This window comes from Notothenia coriiceps, unplaced genomic scaffold (assembly GCF_000735185.1).
Source record: "Notothenia coriiceps isolate Sejong01 unplaced genomic scaffold, NC01 NC01_scaffold00018250, whole genome shotgun sequence".
In the NCBI taxonomy this organism is placed as follows: Eukaryota; Metazoa; Chordata; class Actinopteri; order Perciformes; family Nototheniidae; genus Notothenia; species Notothenia coriiceps.
The window spans coordinates 281,336-309,256 of NW_011350951.1; the positions used below are offsets into that span (position 1 = coordinate 281,336).

The window sequence follows — 27,921 nt, forward strand, 5'->3', positions numbered from 1 at the left end:
CAGTGTTTCTCGTTTTTTTTATTCAAAAGAAACACGTGTGTTGGTCTTCTCTGCTAAACTTGATTATGACAGAGCTAGGAGCGTTAACAATAACAGGTTAGATATCCATAACTTCAGCCTGATAATGACTAACACAAAAAACGGAGGAACATAGAATCTGAACGGCTCTAGCAGCACTTTGTCCTTGGCTTTTTGGTATCTGTGTGTACGGCATACTTCAATATGGATGGTTTGTGGTGTTTATACTGTATGTGGGATGCAACGGAATTTCCCTTCCACCACGTCTCTTCCGTGTCATGCTGGGTGGACCACCGGCCTGGGGGTTCACAGGTTATTGTGACTTTAGTGATCTCCCGGGATAGGGCCCATGGACAGAGCGTCCTCCTCGCTGATTGGGTCCAGCTCCTCGGTGTGGACAGCCTGAGTGATGAGCTGCAGCTCCTCAGCGAGGGTCTCGCTGCGGTACGCCACGCGGATGTCAGGGACGTTAGTACGCCGGATGTCGTTGCTCACAGGACCCTCGTCAAAGTAGGTGGGGCCCAACCAGTAGCTTTTGGCCTGAAATCAAGAAGAAATACATGAGTGGGTGCCTTGAGACAGTCAGTCAATCACGTGAGATTATGAGCCAAGCTAAAAGGTGTTAATATTTCAGTGTATTACGTTTTTAATATGTTCTCAAGTGAGAAAGTAAAAATATAGATTTCCAATATGTGTCTGTTCGGAAATTTGCCGCAGGAAAAGAAAAAGAAAACCTTGCTTAATTAATAACATAATTTATTTCATACAATGTGACCAACAGAATCAGAATCAAGTTTATTGCCAGGTAGGTTTACACATACAAAGAATTTGCTTTGGCATCTGGTTGTGCGAACAGAAAAGAAAAAAAAAAAGTTGCAAAGTAGGTAGAAAAAGAAAGAAATATATAAGGATAATAAAAAATAAGTATTTTTAACAAATGAACATTATAAACTTGATAAAAGGATCATATTAGGACAGGGCTGTTGTGTTGAATTGCATTAGTTTGTGCAGGTGAGTCTATGTCCTCTGTTGAAAAACACAAAATGAGAAGAGGTGTAAATTTCTTTACCTTGTGTGAAAACCCACTCATGAGGACACTGTTTCTGGCCAGCTCACACATGTCGCAGGAGCTTAGTTTCCACACCTGAGCAGCGATGCTGTACTCCTCCATCAGAGGCTCCTGGAGCCAGACAAGCACAGAGAGAGAGATGTCATATCAGCACTTCTGATCATCTGCATGCTATTTTTACCTAAAAGCCAAACCTGACTCAGACCGACCTTGGTGAAGTGGAACTGAAGAGGGTCGTCGGTGGACAGAGAGATCATGAGGCCTCTGGACAGATACTCCAGCAGCGGGTTGCGATGGTAACTGAGGAACAGGCTGTTGTTACTCAGTGGGGACATGGCGATGCCAATTTGAGCCAGGTAGTAAAGATACTGCAGCACCGGAGCCTAATGGATATCCAATAGAGAGAGAGCATGCCAAATGTAATCTCAAACCCTATATTTCACTTATTAAGCGAAGGCACAGTGTGACAGAATAGTTTGAATAGTTACTAAATAATCAAATCAGGAGCTCTCTGACAGCCTCAGGTCTTGAGGAAGCTGTTCTATGTCAGGGATAATAATAATAATAATAATAATACATGTTATTTATATAGCGCTTTCCATGGTGCTCAAAGCGATTTAAAAGCAGGTAAAGAAAAAAAACTAGCTAGGTGGAATACGGGCGAGGGTTTAGTGGATTAGGAGTTGAAGGAAAGAGTGAAAAGGAGTTTTGAGGGCTTTTTTTTAATAATGTGCTTTACTTCACTTAATTTAGGATCACCATGGTAATCACCACAAACATCTCATTTTTGACAATCCATAATATCAACAAAACCAAGAAAATACAATTCAGAGAAAGCTAGTAAGTCAACATGGTAGAACCAAGCATAACCACACTGGTCTCTATAGTTGGACCCGTCCTGACCTTTCTGAGCAGCAGACCGTGGGAGATGTTCTCTGATAACATGAAGCCTGACACCAGGTGGTGGACAGGCCCCGCCTCCCCACAGTGAGGTCGCAGGACGAACGTGTGGAAGCCTCTGCGCCTGTGTCAATCAAATATATTGACAAATTGAGTGGATGCAAGGCCTGGTCAATGATTTCTGGGTGTTATAAATGTATGGCAGTTCTATACCTTCGCAGGTGGTTGAGCGCAGTCATGTTAGCATAGGTGTAGTAGAGGTAGTAGGAGTAGGGCGGGTTGTCCTCTTCTGTCCAGTCAGCTGGCAGCGGACTGTCCAGGTTGAAGATGTGGTGCTCCGGTTTAGACTCATCGTCCACACTGTCGAAGCCCACCACCTGAGGACAAACATGCCACAAAAAGACAAAAGAGAATTGGTTAGTCTCTTTTAGTGTGAACTATCTGGATCGATTTCTTGTAAAGGGATACTCACGTGCTCCAGAAAGAGATGCAGCTCAGGATGACTGCGCGGGTTGATGCTGACTTCAAACAGAGGCATGAAGATATTCTCCAACATCTCCTCGAAATTTGCCAGCTGCTTCTTTGTCTTGTACACGTCACTGAAGAGGAGAACAGTGACATGTGTTGTTAGCATAGAGATGATTGTGTGTGAATTTTCTTTGTAAAGGCTAGGAGATATAATGTGTGCTGACACTAGTTAAGAAGGTTGTCCTTAACTTGTCTTATGATATGCATCTACTCTCTAATAAAGGGACGTGACCTCAGAAATGTTCCGACTAAAATTCCTTTGTCCTGGCTGTTACCGTTAAACACCTCAACCTGAAAGACTGACCACTTTATTTAGATTTTTTGCAACCAGTTTGCTACTGTACTTCAGACTACAGCATTTTATATATATATAATATTATGTAGCTGGTGCTGCTTTTAATTTAACTTATTTAGTGTACTGTGTTTTTATATAAATGTATTTTTAATGTGTTCTGTCTGGATGTGATTTGTCTAAAAGACAGCTTTCTGCATTTTGCTAGCGAAAAGTTGACATTATAAGCATTTTCTGTTTTAATTTAATTAGTTTTGGTAAAGAGAGTTAGAGCGAGTACTTACAAAAGACGAGGCACCTGGATGAGCCAGCGCACATTATCAGAGTAAACTCGATGTTTGAGGGCCCACTGAGCCAGCTTGTCCCATTCGTCCCGGCAGCGCCCGTAGATGGACAGGCGGAGCTCAGAGTTCTGGTACTTACTCTCCTCCAAGTCGTACATCACCTCCTGGATAGAGATGTCAATAAAGAAGTGTGTTTGTACATTGATAAATGGTTTGGATGAAGTGAATATTATCAATAATATGACATTTTTCACACCTTGACTATGTGTGCAAAGTATTTTCCTCCGATGTGGTTGTCAGTCTTGATGAAGATCTCTCTGAGGATGGATTCTCCGATGGGGTTGTATTTGGCGTTGAACTTGTCAAACCGATGGAATGTGTTACGATCCTGATAAGTAAACACAACCAGTCAAACATCGTTTTTGTCTTTACCAACGCTCATGCACCAGGAATGAAGTTAAAATATGTGAGGAGGAAGATTTCATTTTAATCTACATTTCTAAAATAAAGTCAAAATGAATGTAACAAAACTGCTGGAAATTAGTCGTGAATTGTCTTAGATCTAAAGTTAGACTTGAAATGTTCCTTATTCCTGCCAATACAACTCTTCAATAGTTACGCAATATCTCTTTGTACACAACCTTTAGTTAGATACTCTTTATTGCTGCTCCCACTTCTCACCGCATGCATGTCGAGAGTGTCCACGCTCAGGTCGAAGGCCGTCAGGTTCATGCTCTCGAACACCTCCTTCAGGGTCTGACCACGGCCGTGGTCCACGTGAACGATCTCCTCGGGATATTTCTTCATGGCTCTCTTGATGAATCGCAGCAGGTGCTTCTGGTTCATGCAGGACGATGCATGTATGTGTGTGTCCACCTGCGGTTAGGACAGAGAGGAATAGGTGAGAGGCAGATATGACCTCGGATCACATTCCTTGGGCTTGTTCAAAGAGTCTAAATGTGTATTTTGTTAATGCTTTCAACCCACAAGGGTCAATTGATGTAATCAGAATAGTAGTGATGCATTTAATATGTCATTCGTTGGCTCTTACCTTTCGTATGTTGTAGAAGTCTCTGTGGGGAACTTTCTTCTGAGCCGCCAGCTCCTTCATTTCATTCAGGAGGATGTGCATCTGGAATTTAGAGCTCAGGTACTGCAGGCGGCGGTAACAGAAAGACTTCCTGTAGACACCAAACAGATGAAACTAATTTAAAATAAAAACTGAGCATTTAACCTAGGGATGTCAGCATCGGGAAAGAAAATAAAAATCAGCGAAATCTAAAAAGGGAGCTTTTTTTAATTAGGTTTTCTTTTTATTAGATTTATTTTGAATGTGTAAAACAATAATACAAACATTTAACATGAGAATTATTATACAATACAAAATGAATCAGTGTCAAATTGATATACAAAAATATGACTAAATTATGTATAAACAAATAATCGACTTAATTAGACATCTGAAAAGGGGTGGGAAGAAGTTTACACTTATTTAATCCCACCCCTTCTCCCAAAAACTAAATTATATATATATTTTTTTTTTCTTAAAGAAATACATTCGTTATTGAAAAACCAAAAACCAATACAAAGCTTTGCATTTACTAAAGTGCTAAATTGACTCATTGAGCTTTAGTACTGCATCTCAAAGCATTATAGTCATTTCCCAAACACCTTCTTTTGAATTCACCCTCAGTGACACACACACGTTACGTTGAGCTCACTGCCTTAAAGCTCTGAAGCTTCCTACCAATGTCCATATTAAATGAGCCTGTACACCGACATGCTGTTTAAACATATTCCCTACCCGACGACAACCTGATTTTGTCCAATGATCTGTGTATAATACTGGTATTGAAAAACACTCACACTGGCCCGTTGATGATGAGGGACATCATCACATTCATGTCTCCAATGTACTCAGTCAGGTCAGGATAGGTCAGGTCCAGTTCTGTGCTTCTGTTGAAGGAGAACAGGTCCAAGTAAAACACAAGACTCACTATATGTTCACTCATTGTCCTTCAGGTACAACACATACTTGTCCATGTTGGTTTTCTTGGTGTATACATGGACTACTCCACCCACCATCTTGCAACCATAGCCTGTGTCTGTCGGCAAATACTTGGGGTCTTTGTCATAGGGGTGATTCTTTGAGACCGGTGGGTGCACAGGGGCATCTGGAAAAAGAGAAATTGATATTAGTAATGTCTTCCAAGCTACAAATAAATATCGTAAAATGATTAACAATGATGTGGAAACTGCTCAGACAAAACAAACACAGTGTGAGGGTTTTTAATCACATAGTGGTCCCTGGTGACCGCTGTGTTTACTTTTAATAATAAGATCTAGATTAGAATTTGGCAAGCTGAATAACAATACATTTAAATAAAAAAAGACAGCTGATGGTGTTTTCTCAATCACTTTTCGTCACTTGTTTTGCCCACAGGTTCAGGGTGTGGAGGAGGAGATTAGTTATGAAAGTTATTAACCTTCTTTCTGGCTTTTACTAGCTGACTCAATGTCAATGCACATTTATGTAGATTTATTTGAACGACTGTCAAACTTTTCAAGCTCTAACACAATTAAGACTGAAAGCGTCATCTTTATTTTCAATTTTCTATTGTTAGTGATAATCATTTTGACCCAGATAATCGTGAAAATCAAATGTTATGACTACAATCATTCATAAAACCATCCAACAATCGGATACAACAATCATCTTTGTAGAATTCAACAAAACCTTCAAACATGCAGCTCTGTCCTTTCTGAAATACACTTTCTAATTCCTAATCCCAACTGTGATAGAGGTTTTGATGTATGCATTAGTTACCGGCATCTACAGGAGTCTCTGCTATATCGTCGTAGTCGGCCAGATCCAGAGGCTTCATCCCCAGCTCCTGGAGGGAGTGAGCGGTGGTCTTACAAAAGTTCTGAATGGATCGCTTTATGTACTTCTCCCGGATAAACAGCGCCTTCACCACACACTTTGCAGCATCTACAAGGTCAACGAAGGGAACCTGGGAAGATATTGATACCCAGAAAATGAAAATGGGAACTTACTTTAATGGGGTTAAATTGATAATGAAAATTCAAACAAATCATATGAATAAAATGTCCCCACCCCGCACTTATCCTCTCCAGATATTGAAACTCGCTGGTACTCTCTTTCCAGTGGCAGCTCCCTCTTCTTAAAGCAATTATCAACATTGTCCAAACTCAGCTCCTGCATGAACCTTAAGATACAGAGAGAAACATGAGGGTTTTAAAAGGGGAGAAAGGTAAAATAAGTGAAGACACAAAGGAGTAGCAGGGACATCTCATACATTATTGTGATATGAAGATGAATTGATCTACAAAATAGCAAAAACCTTAATAATTTGCCCAACGAGCTGCACAATGACCAGGACTGTAAGAATGTGTCAGGGTTTAGGACATTTAATTAATAAGAGAGTTAATAAGAAAGCAATATAACAATATAACATTTCTACATCTTCCGAGTTACCAGCAGAGGGGAGATGTGGCCCATCTGAATACAGTATGCTGATGATATCTCAGTGGTTATGGATACATATTTTAAATGAGACAGTCATGTATGCTTATGGTAATAATCTATTAAAAAGCCTCCACGTAAGAGGTTACCATGCACATTTCTAGGAAAGCAAGAACAAAAATTGGCCCCTCTTTAGACCTTGCATTCAAATGTGTTTAGTGTTATTTGCTTGTAATCGGATAGTGCTCCTCAAACACATGAAATGACATCCATATATAACACAAGTTGAAAACAATTGTTCCATTTTCAATCAACATACAACAACTGGCAGCATTGGGCTCGAACATGTGTCGAGACAGATAACTAACAGCCCAGACCATCTCTATGCAGCAACAAGGGAAAAGCCTGTTAGAGAAATACAAAATAATCCCAGTGTAGCTCGGTGCTGTGTCAGCCTGGACGTTGAGGCAGAAAGTGCTAGTGCGACAGGAGACACATTACTATATGGTACTGTATATTGATACCAGTTAAAAATCTAACCAGGTTAAATCATATGTAGGTACAATCTGATACAAAACTGCTTTCAACGCCAAATGTGAATTGGGCCACAGAGAGGTACTGAAAGAAAATGAACCACCAACGAGAAAATCACTTCACAAAGCATGCATACTGAAGCGGTCTCACTCACTCTAGGTCTGCATCACTGTCGATTTTCATGAAGTCCTGTTTGGCGCGGAGCAAGATCTCGGGCTCGAGCCTTGGTTGATAAGCAGCGGCGCAGGACAGTGAGGGCAATGCAGAGAGGCAGTGAGAAGAATATATATGCACAAGCACACACACGCAAATGAGCATCCTCAAACACAGGTTTATATTTACATATGCACAAAAAGAATATTCTGCATTAAGTTTGAGGAGATTGGCACAATGAGAACACATCTTCAGCTAGTAGTGGCACACCCTCAGTGATAAACAGGGGCTAGCAGAGATGAGGTTCAGATAACAAAAAGCTCTGTGGTGCAGATACCATCAACCCCAAGAACAAGGACAGAACCCACCTCCTTATAAAAGTGTGTGTAAGAGAAGATTAACACCAGGACAGCTACAATCTGCTAGCTAGCCAAGTTGCTGGTTGCTGAAGCTGATAAACCTGTGTGCATTACTGAGTGTAAAAGGTGGGGGCAGGGGAGATCTCTTCCTGAAATAGTGGTATGAATTCATTTAACTAGATGTGTTTGTGCGTCTGCATTTCCTCACTTGATGTCCTGGCTGATTTGCCTCTCCAGGCGGTGCCGTCGTTCTTCCAGCTGCTCGATGGGGCTGTCCTCCGGAAACTCATATGGAGCGCTCCGCATCTCGCTATCTGCCATGCTGCGTGTGAACAGCTCCTTGTGCAAACATAGGTTGTACAATGTTATATGGCGTCATAAATTAAAACAGGTCAATTTTCACGGAACTACAGACATATTATGGACTCTAGGGTTTACACAAAACCACCTGCCATTTTGCGTTTCTTTTTCTGAAACATTTCTCACTCAACAGGATTACAACTACTTAACCATTTTTCATAGAAACGTGTAAAGGGAGAAAGAAAGAAGAACTCATAACATTAAGGAGCAGATACAAAAAAATATTTCCTTGCTGCATTCATGTGGTATCCAAATAACAGGTTCTGACTCGATCAATTTAAGAAAACGCTTCCTTAAAGTGGACCTATCATGCTATATTTGAAACATATATTGTAGGGCCATACCTATATAAAACATGTCTGTTTGGTATTTTTTTTCAAAATACCAAACAGTTCACCCATTGTAGTCATGCCTCATACTCCTCAAACCCCTCTTTTGAAGCCCTGTTAGAGAAACGTGGATCTTGGGTCCTTAGCTTGAAAAAAAGAAAAGAAGAGGAGGCGGAGCTAATGCCTGATCAGAATAGAGAGATAAAGTTAAATTAGGTTGTGATAAAACGCCATCCTGTTTAAACCATGTCAATGATTATTTCTGAAATAGTATGGAGCTCAAATGCTTTTTCTCTTGCGGGTTCATCACAAGGTGAGTTCTTTTTTTATGTCCTGCTTTTTAAAGATATGTGCTCTTCAGTACAGGTTAGCTCTGAGTGTTAGCAAGGCTTGCTAATGTAAACAAAGACGTCCAAAACACGTCAGGCATTGTTTCTGATAGCAACTTTCTGTGGGTCCGCTGCCGATTTGACGTCAGTTCGGATGGAATCTGTATCCGCTCGTTGTACACCCGTTTTTAAAAGATTTGGGTACGAAGGAGAGAGGGTTTTATTTTCTGACGCTGCGTGAGTTCCCCGATGCACCGGGGACACATATGTATGTCTAAAAGACATCACAAAGTGCATTTTGCATGATAGGTCCCCTTTAAGTCGGAACAACTACTCAAAAGCAGCTTTAAACACGCTTAAAGGAGATTGACAGAGGACGTGTGCAATTTCAGAAAGCCATTCTAGTTCCTATGTTTTTGTACACTTTAAGAAAATATTCTGGATTCCAACGGCAGGTGGTTAAATATACATTTTCAAATGAGTTAACTACTAACAACATGTTTCTAGCTAATTCAACATCCAAACATCAGCCAGTAACAGCTGATTAAAATATCTGAATGGCTGGAAATGAGCTGTATCTAAAAGACCTCGTGTGATCTGGTTGGCTTTGAATTCTTACCTCGGCAATCTCTTTGTACTTTTCCTCCATGGATGTTCGCAGGTCGATTGGGTAGTGTGTGAGAGAAGTGGATCTCTGGGGCTTCAGGGGCTTCACTCCAGATGCACCGCTCAGGTCTATGGGCAGAGACAGAGGAACGGTTTGTGATAGTTACACATCTTATGTTAAAAAAATTTTTTTTTATCTCCGGAGCCCAGTTTACGCAAAGATGATGACTTTGAGTTCTGCAGGGATGAGGGATTTTTGTAAGAAGTCAGAAGAATCAGAAACAGGTCGATTACCAGGTTAGGTTAACTCATACGAGGAATGTTACTTGGTGTTGTGGTACATACATAAAAATAAAACAAAAATTAAAAACACAGATAGAAAACTATAATAACATTGAATAGCAGTCCCTATAAGAGCATCCTCTTGGTTCCCTAAACCACAGCTAATGTGATTTTTCCATTTCATCTTGGAATATTGCACATATCAGCTTGACACTTACACATTTTGGTTTACAGATTTTTATTGTTTTCATCTACGCGCATGAAAAGGTTACATTTTCAGTAGGTTCCCTTTAGCCAGAGGTAATGACATTATCTTTCTGCAACTCGAGCCACGCAATGCAGAATCTATACTGATCCTCATGTTGCTTAGGAAATATCTTATTTAACAATGTTGTCTCTTTTGTTGGTTCCAGTAAGCTTTGTCTGTTGTAGAAAGAATGTATCCGTATTCTTTTTCAACAGACTGTGAAACAAACGTTTGTAGAGGGATTGGCATCAATGGCAGATTGTGTTGTACACTTTGACTATTTTGAGAATGCTAAGTACCCTATAAAGAAGTTATGTGTATGTTGTAGCGCTGACAGGAAAGGATTAACAATCCACAGAACCTCTCCACACACCAACATACATACAAGTGGGCTTTTCAAGTCTCAAAGGAGTCATAGTGTACAGCCAACTGCATACAGCATCATGTGCCATTGATGCCAATCTCTCTACAAACTAACAATTGTTCATCATTTCACAGTCTGTTGAAAACAGAGACACAAATATTGTTTGTAAAAACAGACAAAGCGAAGTACTACAATCGCAGACAATCACACTGATGTCACTCTCACACACAAACAAAGAAAGGCAATCAATGTTTTTTCAAGATTGAGCAATTTTTGTCTAAATAAAGTCCTTTGTTTCCTTCATACAGCAACATGAACACATAAGCCCATTTTTTTTGTGTCAACACTGAAGACATCACACAAAAAGACACTAGTGGCAAACATTCAGTCAGAAAATAAACAAATGCAAATAGCTCATAACTATGATTACCTCTGGAGAACTGTATGTCCAACAACAGAAGCCGGCTTAAGGAAAGACAGCTGTACCAATAGATACTGTGTCACTTAATCACACATGGGCATACACACAGTAAATAATTGCCCCAACCAGCAAGTACACACACACACACACACACACACACACACACACACACACACACACACACACACACACACACACACACACACACACACACACAATTAAATAAAAGTCAACAGTGTTTTCTACACAAAATAGCTTTGTCTGGAGACTGAGGGATACAGAAGAACATAATATGTACTGATCGTGTACTTTCTTAAGAATTTCACATTTAAAGGGTTCCAAAGTTATGCGCCCACACTGTAATTCACTACCTCGTAATAGGTCTATGGCTTTGGGAGTGGTGTGTTCACTCTCTTCTATAATTGGTTCTGTGTCTGGCCTGTGACAATTAGTCTCCGCCATCTGCTGTCTACCTACAAGGCTGTGGAGGATGGACAGAGGGACGCTCCACAGTATACTAATATGAGCATAAAACATTTCACTCAACTTTTAAAGGATGTGAGGTACAGCTTTCCAACGATCTGCTGACAATCAAATGATCAAGGACTTGTGTCATCAACAAATACTGTTAAAAACATTCATCATAATAGCTCAACCAATCAGGGTGTTTAATTATTTGTTTTCCTCCTCAGCCATTGTGGCAGGTCACTGGGCATTTCTACAAGTCACACAGTTTTTATTGCCTGCTTTTTCTCAAATATATGTAGGACTTTAGAAATCGCTAAGAACTGTAAACAAGCCAGTGCAAGTAGGCGTATGGACTTTGCCATGTAATCCTCATTAATGATTTGCTTTCAAACAGATTATTTCTAAACATAAGTAACACCTATATGCCATGGTGGCAGTTGACGAGACACTTTGACATGCCACAGTCAACATTGACCTGTATTTGGCAAATAGATGATCATATTATTACCTGCAACTAATATCAACCGGACCGATTCACCATATTATATAAAGAGTGCAAGATATTCAAATGTTTCAATAAACCAACAGGTGACTCCAAGCAGGCCTATAAACACACAAATAAACACAGTCACCCCCAGTAAAGTATCCATGTAATCCCCCCGGCCTGTCCACAACAGATGACTCATCCCCATCTCGATTTATCTCTGTGACATCATGGTAGTATAGGGCTAGGGTCCAAGGATAGAGCATGGTGTATTCTGTACAGAGAATCGTGATTGTGTAATTTGGTACTAAATAAACCGCATCTAACTGATAGTAAGTAGCAGAAACCTTGTGTACACACACACACACACACACACACACACACACACACACACACACACACACACACACACACACACACACACACACACACACACAAAAAACAAACTGTGTGAAACTGAGTAGTACTGTAAAAACAGATGAAAGCAGAAGAACGACAACTTTGAGAGTTATTCTGAGAGTTTTGGCTCGTATTCTGGTCTACACTGTGATGCCTAATTTGACATCCAAAACCAACCAAAAAAAACGAGAGACCACAGTCAAAACAACAACCGAGGCACAAGCAAGTTTATGATGAGCAAGTTAAAGAAAAAGGCTTGTATGCTGCATTCAGTTAATGGTAAATCTCAAAAGTCCAAAGAGTGAAAGGCAGGTCAAGGAAAAGGGTACTATTATTTCCTCATAACAGTTTTTCCTGACATGGTAAATACAAATGAATATCTTAGATGTCTGGGCCATGATTTAGTCCAACAATCAGAAAAAGTCTAAGACTCTGGGCTTGTCCTCGAGACAAATGTAATCTTTGCGACTCACTTGTTGTTGTATTTCTGTGAAGCCTCAATATAAGCCATTATGTTTTAGTTTGCAGTTTGGAGAAAAAGCAAATGTTCTGCTATACCTAATACCTGGTTATTGATATTGCAACAATATTGTAAGGTTGACCATTGGTGTTTTCACAATATACTGCATGTACTCATTGAGAGTTTTGAGAAATAATTATCAGTAATGTAGTTATAATGACTATTTAGGTAAAGGCAAATCATAGATCAGATACAACAGTGTGGTAAGTTCATTTATGTCAATCTATTGTAATGCAGCAAAATCTAGTATGATATACAAAATGTAAGACAATATATAGCATTCTATTGCAATATTGATATCATTTCAATACACATTGTCTAGCTATTTTAACAGTGTGGATTGAAAATGCCTCAAATGTAATTTTGAACCAATGCTAGCAAAGAATCTCCGCTTTTAGCCTAACTTCAAACACACCATTTACTGTGAGTGTGTCTTATCTTTTGTAGAGTGAAATTCCTCAACCTTTTTTTTCATGTTGCTATAGTGAGTTAATTACTTCGACAAGTAAGTAATAGTTACACATCCCTGGGACCTGAGTCTGCACACCGCCCACTATTCACTTTTTTTGCACCCCTAACAGAGACAGTGATCTAGAATCTGTGGAGCTGCTCTATACAGATCAATACACTCCTTCCAGCTCGTATCAGCTCCCTGTTCCTCAGGCTGGATGAAGCAGCAACGTACCAGAGAAGTCAAACAACACATTGTACAGTCGTGCCCTCAAAATAGTCCAAGACCAGATCCACCTACATCAATTTAACTTTAACCTTTTGTCCTATTTATGGGTATTTTGAAAATAAAAGGACTTTGTATGAAACACACTTCTAGTCACACAAGCATTCACACTGTATGAAAACGTCCTATCATAATAAACATTCATCTGCCAGTTTATTTCTACAATAATTCTACTTGACTGAATGGATGTAATATTATGTTAGTTAATGCTGACCACATTTCCAACTGCGTCACATTGGGCTGGAAACAGACCTTGTTGTTAAACAGCTATTCTCAGTGCAATGTCTAAGAGGTAGTGTTTCACCACAATAAATCCACCCAAGGTTTCTGGCACTTGGGTGAAAACATCTGGCCTTGCACGGCCTCTTCTGAACGGATTTAAACTTGTTATGCACACTGAACGTCAGAGATGGGAAAAGTACACATATCCTTTTCTCAAGTAGAAGTACAGATACTCGTGTTTAAAAATACTCTGGTAAAAGTAGAAGTACTGACTAAACTGTCTACTCAAGTAAAATTAAAGAAGTATGGGCTTCGAAATGTACTTAAGTAAAAAGTAACCATAACTACCAGCTGTTTTAAAGAGTAACTGACCTCCCTTTATATTAATAGAACAATAATTTCATTGTTAGCTAATGAATGTTTCGATGCTGAACAACGGCAGAATGACAAAGTTCTCATTGGTCCTTCTTCTTTGGAGAAGATCAGGAAATGATGGATGCACGGATTGTGTTAAAATCAATAGGCACGCAATGACTCTAAATAATAATGATCACGCCACCAAACACAGATTAAAACTAAAGTAACAAACCTGTTTTGAAAATGTAAGAAGTAGAAAGTACAGGTAGTTAAAAATGTAAGAAGTAAAAGTAAAAAGTCATCAGAAAAATAAGTAGTGGAATAAAGTACTGATACCAGAAAAATGTAATTAAGTACAATAACGAAGTATTTGTACTCCATTACTTCCCACCTCTGCTGAAAGTGTTGTGGTACTCCTATCTCCATTCTTTGCCACACCATGACACTAGAGCCAATTATATGTTGTTGACATTTGAACCAGTTAATGTCCAAAATTAATATCAGAAAATAAACTTTTATTTTAAATGTGTATTTAACAAGTTTCGGTTCGTTATAGATAAGATAAATGATGGATCTCGTTTTACTCCGATAACAACCTTTGATCTTTGTTGGATTCATGCTCCAGTGACAAGGAATCAACTCTCATAAGAAAAGCTAATTTAATTTTGCATTAAATGTTTAGCAGGTTGCATCGTTTCTGTAATTGAAGCAAACTACTGTTGTGGCTCCAATGTTTAAAAGATACTTCACTTTATTCCCTGAGAGGAAGAGTGATGACAAACACTTTACAGGTTCCCTAGCAACCACAGATGAGAATAAACCCCTACAACCTCAACAAACATTGCTGATGAAATGTGCCAAAGTACTGCTTGCAAATTAACTCAAGTGTATGACTAAATGAAGATCTGCTGGAGATGCAAAATGACATTCAAATACATGCAGAAAAACGAAGATCATTCTCAGTACTGTGGTATGAACATCTTCCTTTGCTGCTTCTATGCAACACAAAAAGCCTTTAATAGGAAAGGGATAAGTAATGTTAACACCAACACGTCCACCTGAAAAGGAATGTCTTGTTCAGGTGCACATGACGTCCCTGCTTTAATTATCTGTCAATCACTACACCTGCCTGAGAGGTACAGCGTTGATGCAGTTCTGAATAAGACATGTATTTATTTCCAGATTTAGTAGCTCCTTATCAGCATCTAAAACTCTTCACTGCCTCTCTGATCTACTGCACACTCTCCCACAGCATGTGTCATACACAGTACATGATTGTTTTCAGGCACTGGCCCACTCCAAGGATCTCAGTGATTATTAATCCACGGGGGCAAAATTACCGCATCATAGATGACAGTAGCAAACGGCAGCAGATGTCCCAAATGTTCATTCACTGCAACATCCAGACTCTGCAGTAAACTAAAGGCACACATCAAGCTTTCCAAATATCAGTGTCGCAGCAACAGACCCACCTGACAGACGCAAGATGTATTTCTGTCTCTCTCTTAAAGAAAACCCCCTCCTCATTCCTACATTTCCTCCCACTGTTTTCTACATGCTGTCAGGTATTCCAGTACGACGCAACTGTGTTCCCTGACAGCTCATCGGTCACTGTGAGCTTGCTTGTGCGGTATTTATGGAGCGATAAGTACCATGCATCACACAGAACTACTGTAACTTGTAGCAACACAGTATTCACATACATTACACGGTACTGTTTGTCATTAAGCAGCATGCATGGTACAGTACCTCTAACTCCCTGTCTTCTGTTTTCACAGTCTCCGATACAGTCGCAGTGGCCTTGTCTGAGCTCTTGCGGGATGCTGGGACATGTAACTAGGCCTGGGACGGCCGATGCGCCCTCCACCGCTGACACAGTGAGAGAGCAAGAATGACAGCAAAGAGAGAAAAGAGAGAGACAGCATACACTCTCTCCTCAACACAAGCTGCTCTAACAGCAGGATCACACAGTCCTCTCTTTTGTATCTCTTTCTGCTTCTCCTGTTGTAACTGTCGTCAGCTCCAGGCTGCTGATGGAGCAGTTTTTTTCCCCTCTTTCTTCTGATTCTCTCTCTCTCTCTGCCTCTCAGCTGCTTCCTGGATAACGCCGGTTTTCAGTGCACAGCCTTCAAGCTCCCGGATTTAAATACTGGGTTGGATCATACCACGTGGCAGAGGAGGGGAGGGACCTGGGGGAATTACTTCAGCCTCTATTGTGCTGTAAAATGGAGGAGGCCCAGCATTTCTGGCCGGCCCCACTTCCTCTCTACCCCCATCTTCTTATCCATGCTGCGGCGCGCAAACCTTTAAATCAGGTTATAAATACCAGATGTTCAAAACAATTATTACAGGTCCATTAAAATACATGTTTAATTACATATGGATTCAATATTTGTATTTGGTATGTTTCATTTCATCACTAGATGTTCCTCATGTTTAGCAACACTGAAGCACAGTTTTAAAAGAGTTGGCTTGTGTTCTAATTTATTAATGTTATCTTATTCATTTATTTTAATAAGCTTATGTGCATATTTATTTATTTCCAGCTTGCTGTTGATGTGTTTTAATGCATCCATGCAGCCAAATAAAGACTTAAACAAATCCTGACCGTGTTGTTTATCCTTTATGTAATTGACAAAGGTTTAAATTCAATGTCTGAAGTAGTTGTGTTTTTTCTAAATCATCTCTTGTCTATATATGTAACACTGTATTTGTCTCCACTTGTCCTTCACTGTCCTGTAATCACTCCATAACAACACAAATTGTATTTGTGAAGTCAATTATTGTTTGACTGAGCATGCAAGTATATGAGTATATGAGTTAATTAACATGCTGCATGCCATGTTGCTTCCCCCCCCGATCACATGATGCCAGGGGCGACCGTTTCCTTCCTCTCTCACATGACTGCTGTGTGGCAACAGGAAGGCCTGCTGTATACCACAGTGTACAAGAATCTGTGAAGCTTCTTTTTAAATTCCATCTTTAGATAAAAAAAATCGACAATGTATCCAGATATGAGACATACACAAACAACAACGGGGGGAACGATAGGCGTCTACCAATCAGACGGTTCGATCAAAGCCCCTTGCAATGAACAAAGTGCCTTTGGGCAAAATACTTAAAGCCCTAATTCCTCCCATAGGCATGTAGTCTACGATATGTAAATGAACGTAAGTGCTTTAAAAGCATGAGGTAAATAACATGTAATATAATGCTACATGAAAGACACACAGAACCTCCTCCCCTTACTGCGCAATGTTTGTGCGATAAAATACTAATGACCGGGATGTAACAAAAATCAATCCAAAGTCACTGTATTTGACAACTCGTCTGAGGCCTAAACAACACCATAAATTAACAATATATGTGGGCATTTCTGCTTAAAAAATACACTACTATATGTGCAAGATAGATAGGTCAATCATCTTACAATAATTAATAAAAAAAAAAAAATAAGGATTGAGATTTTGAAAAGCCTAGAAGTACATTGCTCATGACTTTGACTTAAATAACAAAGAAACAAATAATAATGTGTGGGAGATGTTGGCACCATGAAAAACAACAACAGTTGTGTAGACATGAAGCTAAGGAATTATCAAATGTTTGCTAATGTTTCACATTATAGTACATGATAGGCATTATTCCATACAGCAAGTGAGGCAACAGAGGCTGTGTTTGCAACCCAAAGCTAGCTCCAGCATCAAAACAGACATAAAACATCTCTGGTAACACGATAACCATCATTTGTGTCGGTCTGTATCTTAAACAGTAACCATAAACGTTATACTCATTAAAACATATTACAGCTAAATATATATATATTTTGTGAGTAAATTAAGTTTATTTGCCTTGAACGAAAATACCTTTAATAGTGGTAACTATGACTGAAATGTACTGGTGATGCCATGTTTAAATTGCATTTTTATAAACAAGTGGCAACATGTGTGATGAAGGTGTTGCGCTGGGCTATATCATGCAATCGAAAGTGAAACTTAAGCTCGCTTCATTGCGGAGATATTCCCGCAAGAGTGCGGAAAACTTTAATTACTTTATTTATTTCAAATGTGAAATTTTACCAATATACTCACGGACCACTAAGGGGGCGCTCACTGACCACACTTTGAGAAGCACTGCTATAGACGATATTTTAAATACGGAAAGTTCTCAAAGAATTGAAGTGTGAACATAGAGGTGTTAAACAGGGGTTTCTCCAGAGGAATGCTACGTTCAGAATCCTGTCTAACCAGTTACAACCACCTGTACCTGTGCGTGTGGAGGATTAATGCGTGTTTCTGAATATTCCTGTGAACAATCCCTTGCTTTAGGCATTTTTCTTAAATGTAAATTATAAATTGATAACAGTTTGCACACAACAATAATATTAAATGAAAAATGTGTTGCCTAAAGCCACACAAAGCACATGTCCACTTTCATTCTTTAAATCACATTTCTTGAAAGTAACCTGAGGTTTAGCCTCTTCTTCAGCCCCAGCTCTCGCTTTCAGCTCTAACCGTGTTTTTCCAACATGTGTTTTTCCCAAGACACTAATCAAGTGGGCACGTGGGAGGAGCTGTGCACCTTATTTGACTGCCTTTCTCCCAGAAGGACACATAAGCTGGTGTTATTGCAAAGACCCCTGTCAAAGCAAATCTAATCTCTGACCCTGCACAGAAATACCCCTGTGAATAAAAACAGGACAAACATTCCATCAAAAATACTCGTGGCTTCTCAGGGTTTAGGCTGATGCTGTGTATGTCTCCTCCTAAGTCGGGACATTTCACTAAATAATAAATCCTCCTTGCAGTCCATCACATATACAAAAACATTGGCTGTATACTCCCTTACATCAAATAAATGGGCACTGCATATACACACAAACTCCAAAAAAAAGGGTGCTGCTTCACAGAGATGGCTAAGTGAGGAGGCCTCTGATAACACCCAACCTAAAAGTCTGAATAAATAAATGGATTCATCGTTTAGTATATGCAAAGGTAAAAAGTTGGCCAAATGTTTTACACTGGATGCAAAAATGCAAACACAATGAAAGGAAGAATTTGCTATTTGATATCCCCTGATGTCAAACAATAAATATCAGATTAACAATGTTTATTAAGGCAGGTGATAAACTGTCTGACTGAACCAATGACTACATAAGACAAATTATATAATGTATTACTTAATATCCCACTCACCGAGAATGTGTGATTTTCTGTTAAGAGGTCACTAATGATCAGTTGACTTTGAAGAGTGTGTGTTGAGAAACTATATATGTGTTTTATCTTCGTCACACCAGGGCAGTGGTGGGCGAGCTCTATACTGACTCATGAGGTTACAGGACAATAAAAGCCAGCCAGGGACCAGACATCAGCTGATGTCGTTTCATCTGTGATCAATGAGGTGGACTCTGAGAGCAGAGACAGACCAAAGCAGCATGCTTAAATTGTACATCAGCAATGAAATACAACCCCCTATGTGTTTTAAGCATCATCTGTCAGCCTGCAGATCAGCCCAGGGAGACATTGATTCAAGCTGCTCTGAGCATGCGATTCTGTATGTATGTTTATGTTTTGACGATTCAAAAGGATATGTATTGTGCCTCTGCTGGTTATCTACTCGCCCCAGCAACAGGCCCACCTGGTGTTACAGCTTTCGAGGCCTTGATTCCTGGTCCTACAAAATCTCTTTTCCAGAACTGACACACTTCCTCTGTTACATGGAAGCAACTGTGCTATTCATAGCAAAAGAAAGCCCTGGAATGTTCCATCCAAACACAGAGCTAACTGATCCTCACTCATATCTGACTGCCGAGCAGCCCAAGACCCCGGCCACTGACAACCAGCCACTTGTTTGAAAATGATGGTCTGACTGTATAAGCACTTTTGCGTCAGAGACTCTCCCTAGTGGTGAACTGGAAAAGTACAGAACTGTTATAGATATGCTGCTTAAAGCTTTTCACAAATAATGTTCCAAATATTCAGGCGTTTGCCAGAATAAAAACCCTGTAAAACACATCTGGGATTGCACTTATTTAATTATTGGTATTTTCATTTTTAAACTAATTGTTGGCATACCTTTAGTTGCTATTCGTTCCAAATGTGTCTCCTCAACACTTCAACTTTGCTCTGTCTTTTGTAATGAAGAAAGCAATTCCACCTTTTAAGCAGGTGTAGGTAATACAAAACCACAAGGTTATGGGGCCCTGTGCAGGTGCTCCATGTGTCACAGGTTTCAGTTTGAGCAGGGTAAGATCAATAAAGCAACAACATGTAGATGTGCTTATGATCAGGTAAGGACAGCCCCCCAGGGGTAATCGACAGAGCCCACATGATTAGGTAAGTCACAAGACTACATAACACAAAGGAATTCAAGAGAGATAGTCACATGACATGACAGCAACCGCATTTCTGATAAATAATCAACCAGCACAGGGAGACAATTTACCAGACAGCCTACAGATTAAATATAGAGGCCAGTGTCAAGTTAGAGGCCTGTGAGTTAGTGGAGATCAGAGCCTCTGTATGAGATCAGATCACAACAGAAAGCGCAGCAGTGACTCATGCTGGAGAGAAGAATTCCCTGCACCTCTCTGGCAGATTTCAATAGTCTCTATACATCACGTCATATAGCTTTAGCTGCAGAGCTAGGACATTAAATATTCTGCTTCATGTGATGCAATGAAGGTCCAGAGAGAGCAGCCTTCACGCAGAGACAGATCCCTGCAGCTGAGAAAAGGGACCATGCAATCAGGGTTTCCACCCACAATCTTTAAATATGCAGGAGATAATACAAATAAACCTCAAAGGAATAAAATATGCGGTGGAGCGGAGATATTGCTGAGGTTGCTACAAGAGGTAACACAAGAGATATGGAGGGTTGCAGATCATGACTCCTCAAGCTGCTGCTAAACTACATTTTTCTGCAGTAGAAATTTGGCATCAAAAGTGCCAACAGACCGTAGTGGTCAGATGGAGGTGCTGTAATGGGTGGCCTACATGTGGCTCCTATGACGGGCTGGGAGTGCAGAGGGCTCAGCCGAGCGGCTAATTGAGAGGACTTAAATGACTGCATGGATGGAGAGACCTCTAAGTTATTTATTACTGCAGCAAAGACAGGCTTCTTCTGCAAATACAGTGTTTGTCAACGTGAGTTACTGCTTGAGATCTGCTGTGGCATCTCTTCCAACGCTCAATATGTGTGCTGTGGCACTGAGGAAGTGGCTTCAGATGAAATCAATATTACCATTGAATTGCCTTATAGATACATTGCTGGTCTAACTTTCTATTTTCTCTCCAAATATATAATTTAGCTTCAATTTCAGATGGTAATAAAAGAGCTTTGATCATTTGGCCTGCCATCCCATCGCAGTTAAAAGTTAATGAAACCTCTACACATACTTTTGGAACAAACAACAACATAACACTAATTAATACACTAACATGTGCCAGTAAGAAACAGGCCTGTGGTGAGTCCAATTAAAATGTCAATAGCTAATCTCTTATTCATAGAATAACATCTGAGATAGAACTGATTTACAGTTTGACATTTATAAAGCAAGGTAAAAGGTCCAGAGGTCATTGTAACTAAAGCAAGCAATACAAATATGAATTAACACTCAAGGTGTTTTAAGTTTTCACTATGGGATGCTAATGGAGGAATCTAACTCAAATGTAGAGGGAGGATGTAATCTATAGCTGTAGTCACAGAAAAAAATGTTATATGAGGTTTGGTTTTCTCCACATTGATTTTGGTCAAAACGTTAAGGAGGTTATAATGAGAGAGGTGCAGTTGCAAGATAAAAGGATCCCACTGCTCTCTACCCAAGCTAACGAGATAAGGAGGATCCAGTAGACACATGATAAACAGCTGTCGCTACAAGGGGGGGGCAAAGAGGCCTATTAAGGGCTCGGTACATCTATCCAATCATACAGATATCACTTCAACATTCATAAAATGACAACATTCACTTTAAAATGTTCATCTCCATCAATTGCATCAAAGTAAAATACATGTTTTACATTTGATCCAGTTGTTGTTCAGTTGGTCAGCCCCGGGGCAGAAAAAATCAGTATGATAAGGGGTGCATCTTTTGGGCGGCCACACCACACAACTGCTATCTTTGGGAAACACTCTGAAAACACTTTCTATAACCCACTAGTGTGTTCTTCCATCAGCCTGCATCATGTAACAGTAAAAAGAGTAAAAGCAGATTCATATCCAAAAAGTTTAGCTGTGTTATAATGTATATGTTTATGTATTAACATATCAACAGCAGTGTCTGTTACTGAGCAGTCAGGATGGTTTTAGTTTGGAACTGTTTCAAGTTCAGCTGACCTATTGAAGGGTAGATTAACAAAATAAAACAACTATTCAAGCTATTGATAGATAATTTTATAACTTATAAAATTAAACTTCCAAGCATTTCTTGAGTCATGCATCACCAATATAAGGCTGTGAAGCTATGTGGACATGCAGTGTGTTTTTATCCATATTTTCTAACATTTCCAACAACTAAACAATGAACTAATGAATACAAAATGTGTATCAATAAAATACATTAGTTGCCACTTTTTAGTTACAATTGCATTGAAGGTCCACACAAAGCAGCATGCATCAGGAATACACAACAAATCAAAGCTTTAAACACATTTACCAAATGTCTCAACAACAGACACAAAACTAAACTGGGATCTAAACTAGAGTTGCAGTGGTCCCAACATCTGGATCCTCTCTTTTTGCCCCCAGTGAGTAGCATAGATCCTTAAATGCCACTGCACAAGCATCTGTGTGATGTTCTCTCTCGACATTGATGTAACACCTGGGAGTTCACTCATTCCTTCAACGGACCCCCTCTCCCCCACACTCACCGGGGCTGGTGGTGCTCTGCAGACTCCCCCTTTTGCGAAACGGGGATTTAGGTTTAGGCTTCCCTTGTCCATCGTTGTTGGAGGAGGAGGAGGAGGAGGAGGATGACATCTTGCCGCCTGTGCTCATGTTACTACTGGAGCAGAGTGAGTCAGAGCGGTGCAGTGGCCAGCAGAGGGAGAGAGCAGCAGCAGCTCTAAGGGGGGGGGGGGGGGTACCCACAGTGGGCTAGGAGAAGCTCCTCTGCAAAGTTGGCTCCTCCTCCTCCTCCTCCTCCTCGCCAGCAGCAGGTCAGCAGGCATGTGGCACAGCGACGAGGTGAAACGCAGCCCAAGGCTTCCCCGGCTCCTGCTGGAAGCTCATTCCCTGGTTGCCCTAGCAGCCAGGGAATGAGCTTCCTGAAGCTAATGCTGGGGAAAACAGCCACAGTGGAGGCCATTGCAGATCAAAGTGTGTAGCTATCATGTTCTAGCATGGAGACTGACAACATCCTACCAGCTGAGCACCAAGGTGAGGGAAGGACAAAAGTGTTTTCACTCACCTAAAAAAAGGAATAAGATACACTAGATATCTAGAGAAAGGGATCTAAATTAACATTAAGTCACCAAACAAGACTACAGATAAGCTCACAACAACTTAGTGTGTAAGCTGACTAGTAAACTCTCCCTTTGATGGAAAATTCAGAGGGAAGTCAGACAGCCTTAAACCAACAGAGCAGGGCCCACCTGGCATGATGTATTATAAACAGTGACAACCAATAGTTATAAAACCTGTGACAAGTACGCACCACTTCCTCTCATGGTTCCCCTCTGATGTTTAAAAGCACTGAAGTTCATTAAATATATTATAATTTGGAAGTCTAGTAACCAGAACCACACAAACTTCCACAAGTCAGCCGAGCCTAAGCAAGTAAAACATAAAAAGTTGTTGTTTTGTAATTTACCAAAACTGAAAAATACTAAAATATTGAAGATTAAGAATGTTTCATCTCAAAGATCAATTTGCACATACTCCACAAAATTGCATCACATGTGCTGTTTGTTACTGAAGCTCAAAATACACTTACTATAGTATATATTATAAGCCTTGTATTGTATTTTGAGCTTTGGGACGCCATCAGTAGATAAGTCAGAGCAAGAGAGCTACAAAAGAGAGTAGAGATCACCACCTAGTGGCATGAACTGCTTATGCAGTTAGACAAAAATGTGTTTTTCTTTTCTGAGCACACAAAAGTTGATCTAGCTGGCAGCTTCAGTTTGAGAAAATATACAGTACCTGCAGTTTTCTAACCTTCTAGCACCGACAACTTTATTATTAAGCAATTATTTAACCTTTAATCTCCTCAACAACCGACCTCACATACTCAAACACTTCAGAATACAACTTATTTGATGCAACTGAAGGATTATGATTAAAAGAAAACTGGCATTGGGACTATATTTGAAAGGTTTTTGAGTTTCATTATGAGGATGGTTACATATTTAGAAAGTTAAGAAATGAGTGGATCACATATATAATAATACAACTTCGTCTGAGTCTAAGCCCAAAACACTAAAATCTCAAACTGATCTCTAAAACTAATTCACAAACTACAAGCCTGAATGAACTAACCCTAACCCTAGAAACAAAGACACAAACATGTTTAAACTATGACCTAGAGTTTAAAAAAATAACAAAAAAACTTAAAATGTATCCTTCCTATCAAATAAGCGGGACAACAATATCTTCCTGATGAGTTCCTGACAAAAGTCAATGTTTACCTTTTATCACGTTGAAATAAAGATCTTGTTTTTGTCGTCTCCAGCCTTTTCTGAAATCTGACCCAGTTTTTGAGGGCTGACGCTCACCATCTGGTACAGCGGCAGCAGGGAGTAAGAAAACAGAGGCCTTGAAACTAAAAAGTAATCTACCGCTCTGGCTATGTCAGACATATTTCTGAATCCAAATGACTGATATTCTCTTACCCAGAAGCAGCAGCGAATTATGTTAGCCTGGTGGCCCTTGTTATTGCTCCTTTGGTTTCTCTTTGCTTCTTCTGTTTGCTTAAGCAGTCTGTCTACACACCCTTTTGCAAAAAATTAGACCACTGGATATAACTGGCAGCTTGGGTTTTTTTCCCCCACTCTTCAGAGCAAAGCTCATGGATTTCAGTACAATGTTTGCAGAGGTCATACAACAAAAAACACAGTGTTCTCTCTTAAGCTTTTTATAGAAAATGTGGAATGTGAAACCCAACCGAACAAGGTATTATTTCCTTTAATTAGAGCAAGTAGAGGGCTACTGCCAAACACAACTGATTGTGACCATCTGCAAAAACTAAACCGATGCGGAAACAGTTTTTTTTTGTATGTTCGTTTTTTTGTGTCTTTAGATAACAGTTAGTGTGCTCATGTATATCACTTTTGCTTGTGACATATGTACTTTTCAACACGTGTAGCACTAATCTTCAAAGTTTAATACTTTAACTAAAAACTGTTATATATATATATATATACAAAGTAACCACTGGTTTTTCAGAAGATGTACAATCTCCTTTGATTGTATCAAGGCCAATAAAGACAATGATTTGCCCAAGATATATCTCTGACTTAAAGAGTCAGAGATTTCAGCTGTTATAAAGAGGTTACATGTTCAACATGGAGTTACGCAGTTCGCTTTAGATCTTTTAAGCTAAACGTCTCGTGTCTTAAATTAACAATCAGTATATTATAAACATAATTTAGTGCAGAGGTGAAGAAGTAGTCAGATATTGTACTTAAGTAAAAGCAGGAGTACCAGAGTGTAGGAATACTCTGTTAAAAGTAAGAGTGCTGCAATCACAATGTTACTCGAGTAAAAGTACAAAAGTATTAGGATCCAAATATATTTAAAGTACCAAAAGTAAAAGTGGTCATTCTGCAGATTGGTCCATTTCAGAATAATATAGATTATATGTTTTGATTATAATTATTGAAGCATTAAAGTGTTATCAAAGCTGGTAAAGGTGGAGCATGTTTCAATAACTGTGTATACAGTATACACAGTTCATTAGTAACATTCACAAGCTACCCTGCAGTATACTTACTGCAGGGTAGCTTGTGAATGTTACTCCAGGTGTAACTAAAGTCTTATTTAAGGTGTTGATTATATTTCACATCATTATTCCAAATCTGCAAATTAACCAAAGGTATTAAATAGATTGTGTGGAGTAAAAGTACACGATTTACCTCTGAATTGAAGGGGAGTAGAAGTACAAAGTAGCAAAAAAATGCAAATACTCAAGTACAAGTCTCTCAAAATTGTACTTAAGTCCAGTACTTGAGTAAATCTATGTAGTAACTTTACACAACTGACTAAGTGCTTGTAATAAATGAAAGATGTTTGCACTGTGTCATTGCTGGTTGACTTACCACCACCACCTGACATGGTTGAGTACAAGCTGCGAACAGCCTGTAGTCCGCCTGCAGAAAACACAAAGCACGAAGCAGACTACTTAGCAAGATACACTCACAACAGATAGCTAGCAAACTGATAAACTATCAGCAGAGACCTGGACGGTCATCTCTTAGATATAAACAACTTTCCGTTATGGTTTCTAAACACCTTTACGTGGCTGGCTAATATTACGTTTTAAATGAACTTTTTGTTACCTCACAGACGATTTGACACGACCTTCACTTAACGTGTTATTCCTTTAGCCGTTAATAAACAACTAGGCTGACGTTAGTGTTTCGTCGGTTAGTTTACGTTACTTAGTGAAAAGCTGACGACAAGTAAAACAAATCCAAATAAAATATATTAAAACATAACAATTCAGGCTAGCAAACTATTAATTAGCAAGAATTGAAATTTACCCGTGCTCGAGTAACTTTGCTTGTTTTTGTTGTTTTTGACGTAAATCCCTTCTGTTTCCGCAAAACACGTTTTAAAGGAGACACCGCCCAAAGACAGGCGCGGTTCAAAGGTCTTTTTAAACACTCAGGAACACACACACAAGTGTTTTGTTAAGGATTGTAAAACTTAAAATATTTCCCCTGAATGTAGTTGAGAAGCTTAAAAGTAGGTAAAGTAAACTCGTATGACCAATGGCCACATCCCACTTACTGTCGGCCTCTTTCCCCTTATTACACCAGTTTTAATTAGGATATTAGCTGTACAATGCATTGTTTACTTAAGTTGCTGTTAGGACATTAAACCAACAGCCAGACAGAAATGAATAAAAAATGGGAACACTGTTTGCTGACTCAGGGCTTTCAAGACTGAAGTCCAAGATTTGATTTAACCGTTTATGTACTATATGTACAAGAAACATGTCCCTCATACACATTTACTTTTGTGAAATGTTTACATGGGCCTGGATAGTTAAACAAAACTCACTGTCCATGTCCTTTCCAGGTTTTTTTCTGCCAAAGAATCGAGCGTCACTCTTGTCCATCTCCTTTTACTTCTTTGTGATAGGTAGTGACAGGAAACATCTGGATTCAACATATTGGGTAAATTCAGTGACAGTATTTGCCCTTACTGTGCAAGGTCTGTCACAAGTACAACTGAAAATAGAGACCAACTTTCTATGGGATTACACCAGCCACAATGGCAAATTAAGCTAGGGCTATAAGGCCATTCGGCCCTTTTATAATTACAGTAACTCAATAATCTACATTATGTTATATTTTTTCTCTAGCTATGCCCTTTGCCCTCTTTCAGACATTCTGAGTCCTGATACTTGACTCTCTTTTGTTTTTCATCGGCTAAGAGCAACCTCTGTTAAACCTATTGTCCTGAAACTCTTATATTTTTGGTTTGCAACTTCTCCTTCTATAACATATGTGTTTTGCTCTTTACAGTTAGTTTTAATCTCAAGACACAACTGAGTATCCCATTTTCAACAATAGTTAAGTTGTGCATTGCATTTCTCAGATCCCTATTACCAGGTTATTTAACAGGTCGAAAAAAAGCTTATCCCTATGTTGTTTCTTTTGCAAATAAAATATATATATTATAAAAGAAGTTAAGAGTCTTAAAATGTAAATGTAACAACTAAAGTCATTAATGCAAAGGACTCCAAGATTACCAATAATAAATAATCAAAGGTCATTATAAACAGCAGAATAGAGCGTACAGTTGTCTCAGTTAACAGAGATACTCACACAAGCAATCCAGAGATTGTGGAAAAAAATAACAACAACAGAATAATGTCAGCTCTGATTAAGTCTAGAGACTATATTTTAAGAAGTCTCAGATAAGGGCGTTTTGTTGGATCCCAACAGAACATGCTCCTCCTCCCGCCCACCACAGCACTGAGAAATGTCACTAGGTAATAATTGCCATGGGG

At 39.4% G+C, this 27,921-nt stretch overlaps 1 protein-coding gene across 8 annotated transcripts; it reads right to left on the bottom strand.

Moving 5' to 3' along the window:
* LOC104950936 (AMP deaminase 2-like) lies at window positions 1–27,792 on the bottom strand. Of its 8 annotated transcripts, XM_010777541.1 has the most exons (20): window positions 27,737–27,792; window positions 26,967–27,064; window positions 26,000–26,050; window positions 9,262–9,377; window positions 7,833–7,963; window positions 7,267–7,335; window positions 6,210–6,321; window positions 5,919–6,105; window positions 5,127–5,265; window positions 4,958–5,047; window positions 4,143–4,272; window positions 3,773–3,967; window positions 3,348–3,479; window positions 3,092–3,255; window positions 2,460–2,586; window positions 2,201–2,364; window positions 1,991–2,111; window positions 1,297–1,470; window positions 1,088–1,198; window positions 1–558 (listed from the first exon to the last, which is right to left on the bottom strand). In XM_010777541.1, the coding sequence occupies exons 2-20, from the start codon at window positions 27,022–27,024 to the stop codon at window positions 343–345; spliced, it is 2,487 nt and encodes an 828-aa protein (XP_010775843.1). In that variant the 5' UTR covers window positions 27,025–27,064; window positions 27,737–27,792; the 3' UTR covers window positions 1–342. The 8 variants fall into 8 exon arrangements, with proteins under 8 accessions (XP_010775843.1, XP_010775845.1, XP_010775846.1 ...); XM_010777543.1 differs by lacking the exon at window positions 26,967–27,064 and having other exon boundaries at window positions 27,737–27,773; XM_010777544.1 differs by lacking the exons at window positions 26,967–27,064; window positions 27,737–27,792 and adding an exon at window positions 26,444–26,461.
* Between the last annotated feature and the right edge of the window lie 129 nt (window positions 27,793–27,921).

What these genes read in the sequence shown, in the direction of transcription:
- LOC104950936 (XM_010777539.1), bottom strand. Translation starts at nt 22,739, where the DNA reads ATGAGCACAGGCGGCAAGATGTCATCCTCCTCCTCCTCCTCCTCCTCC. An exon ending in ACACTCTCGACATGCATGCG is followed by an intron (nt 3,480 to 3,772) that starts GTGAGAAGTGGG and finishes TTTACTTATCAG; the next exon opens with GATCGTAACACATTCCATCG. An exon ending in TGAGTGGGTTTTCACACAAG is followed by an intron (nt 559 to 1,087) that starts GTAAAGAAATTT and finishes TCTTGATTTCAG; the next exon opens with GCCAAAAGCTACTGGTTGGG.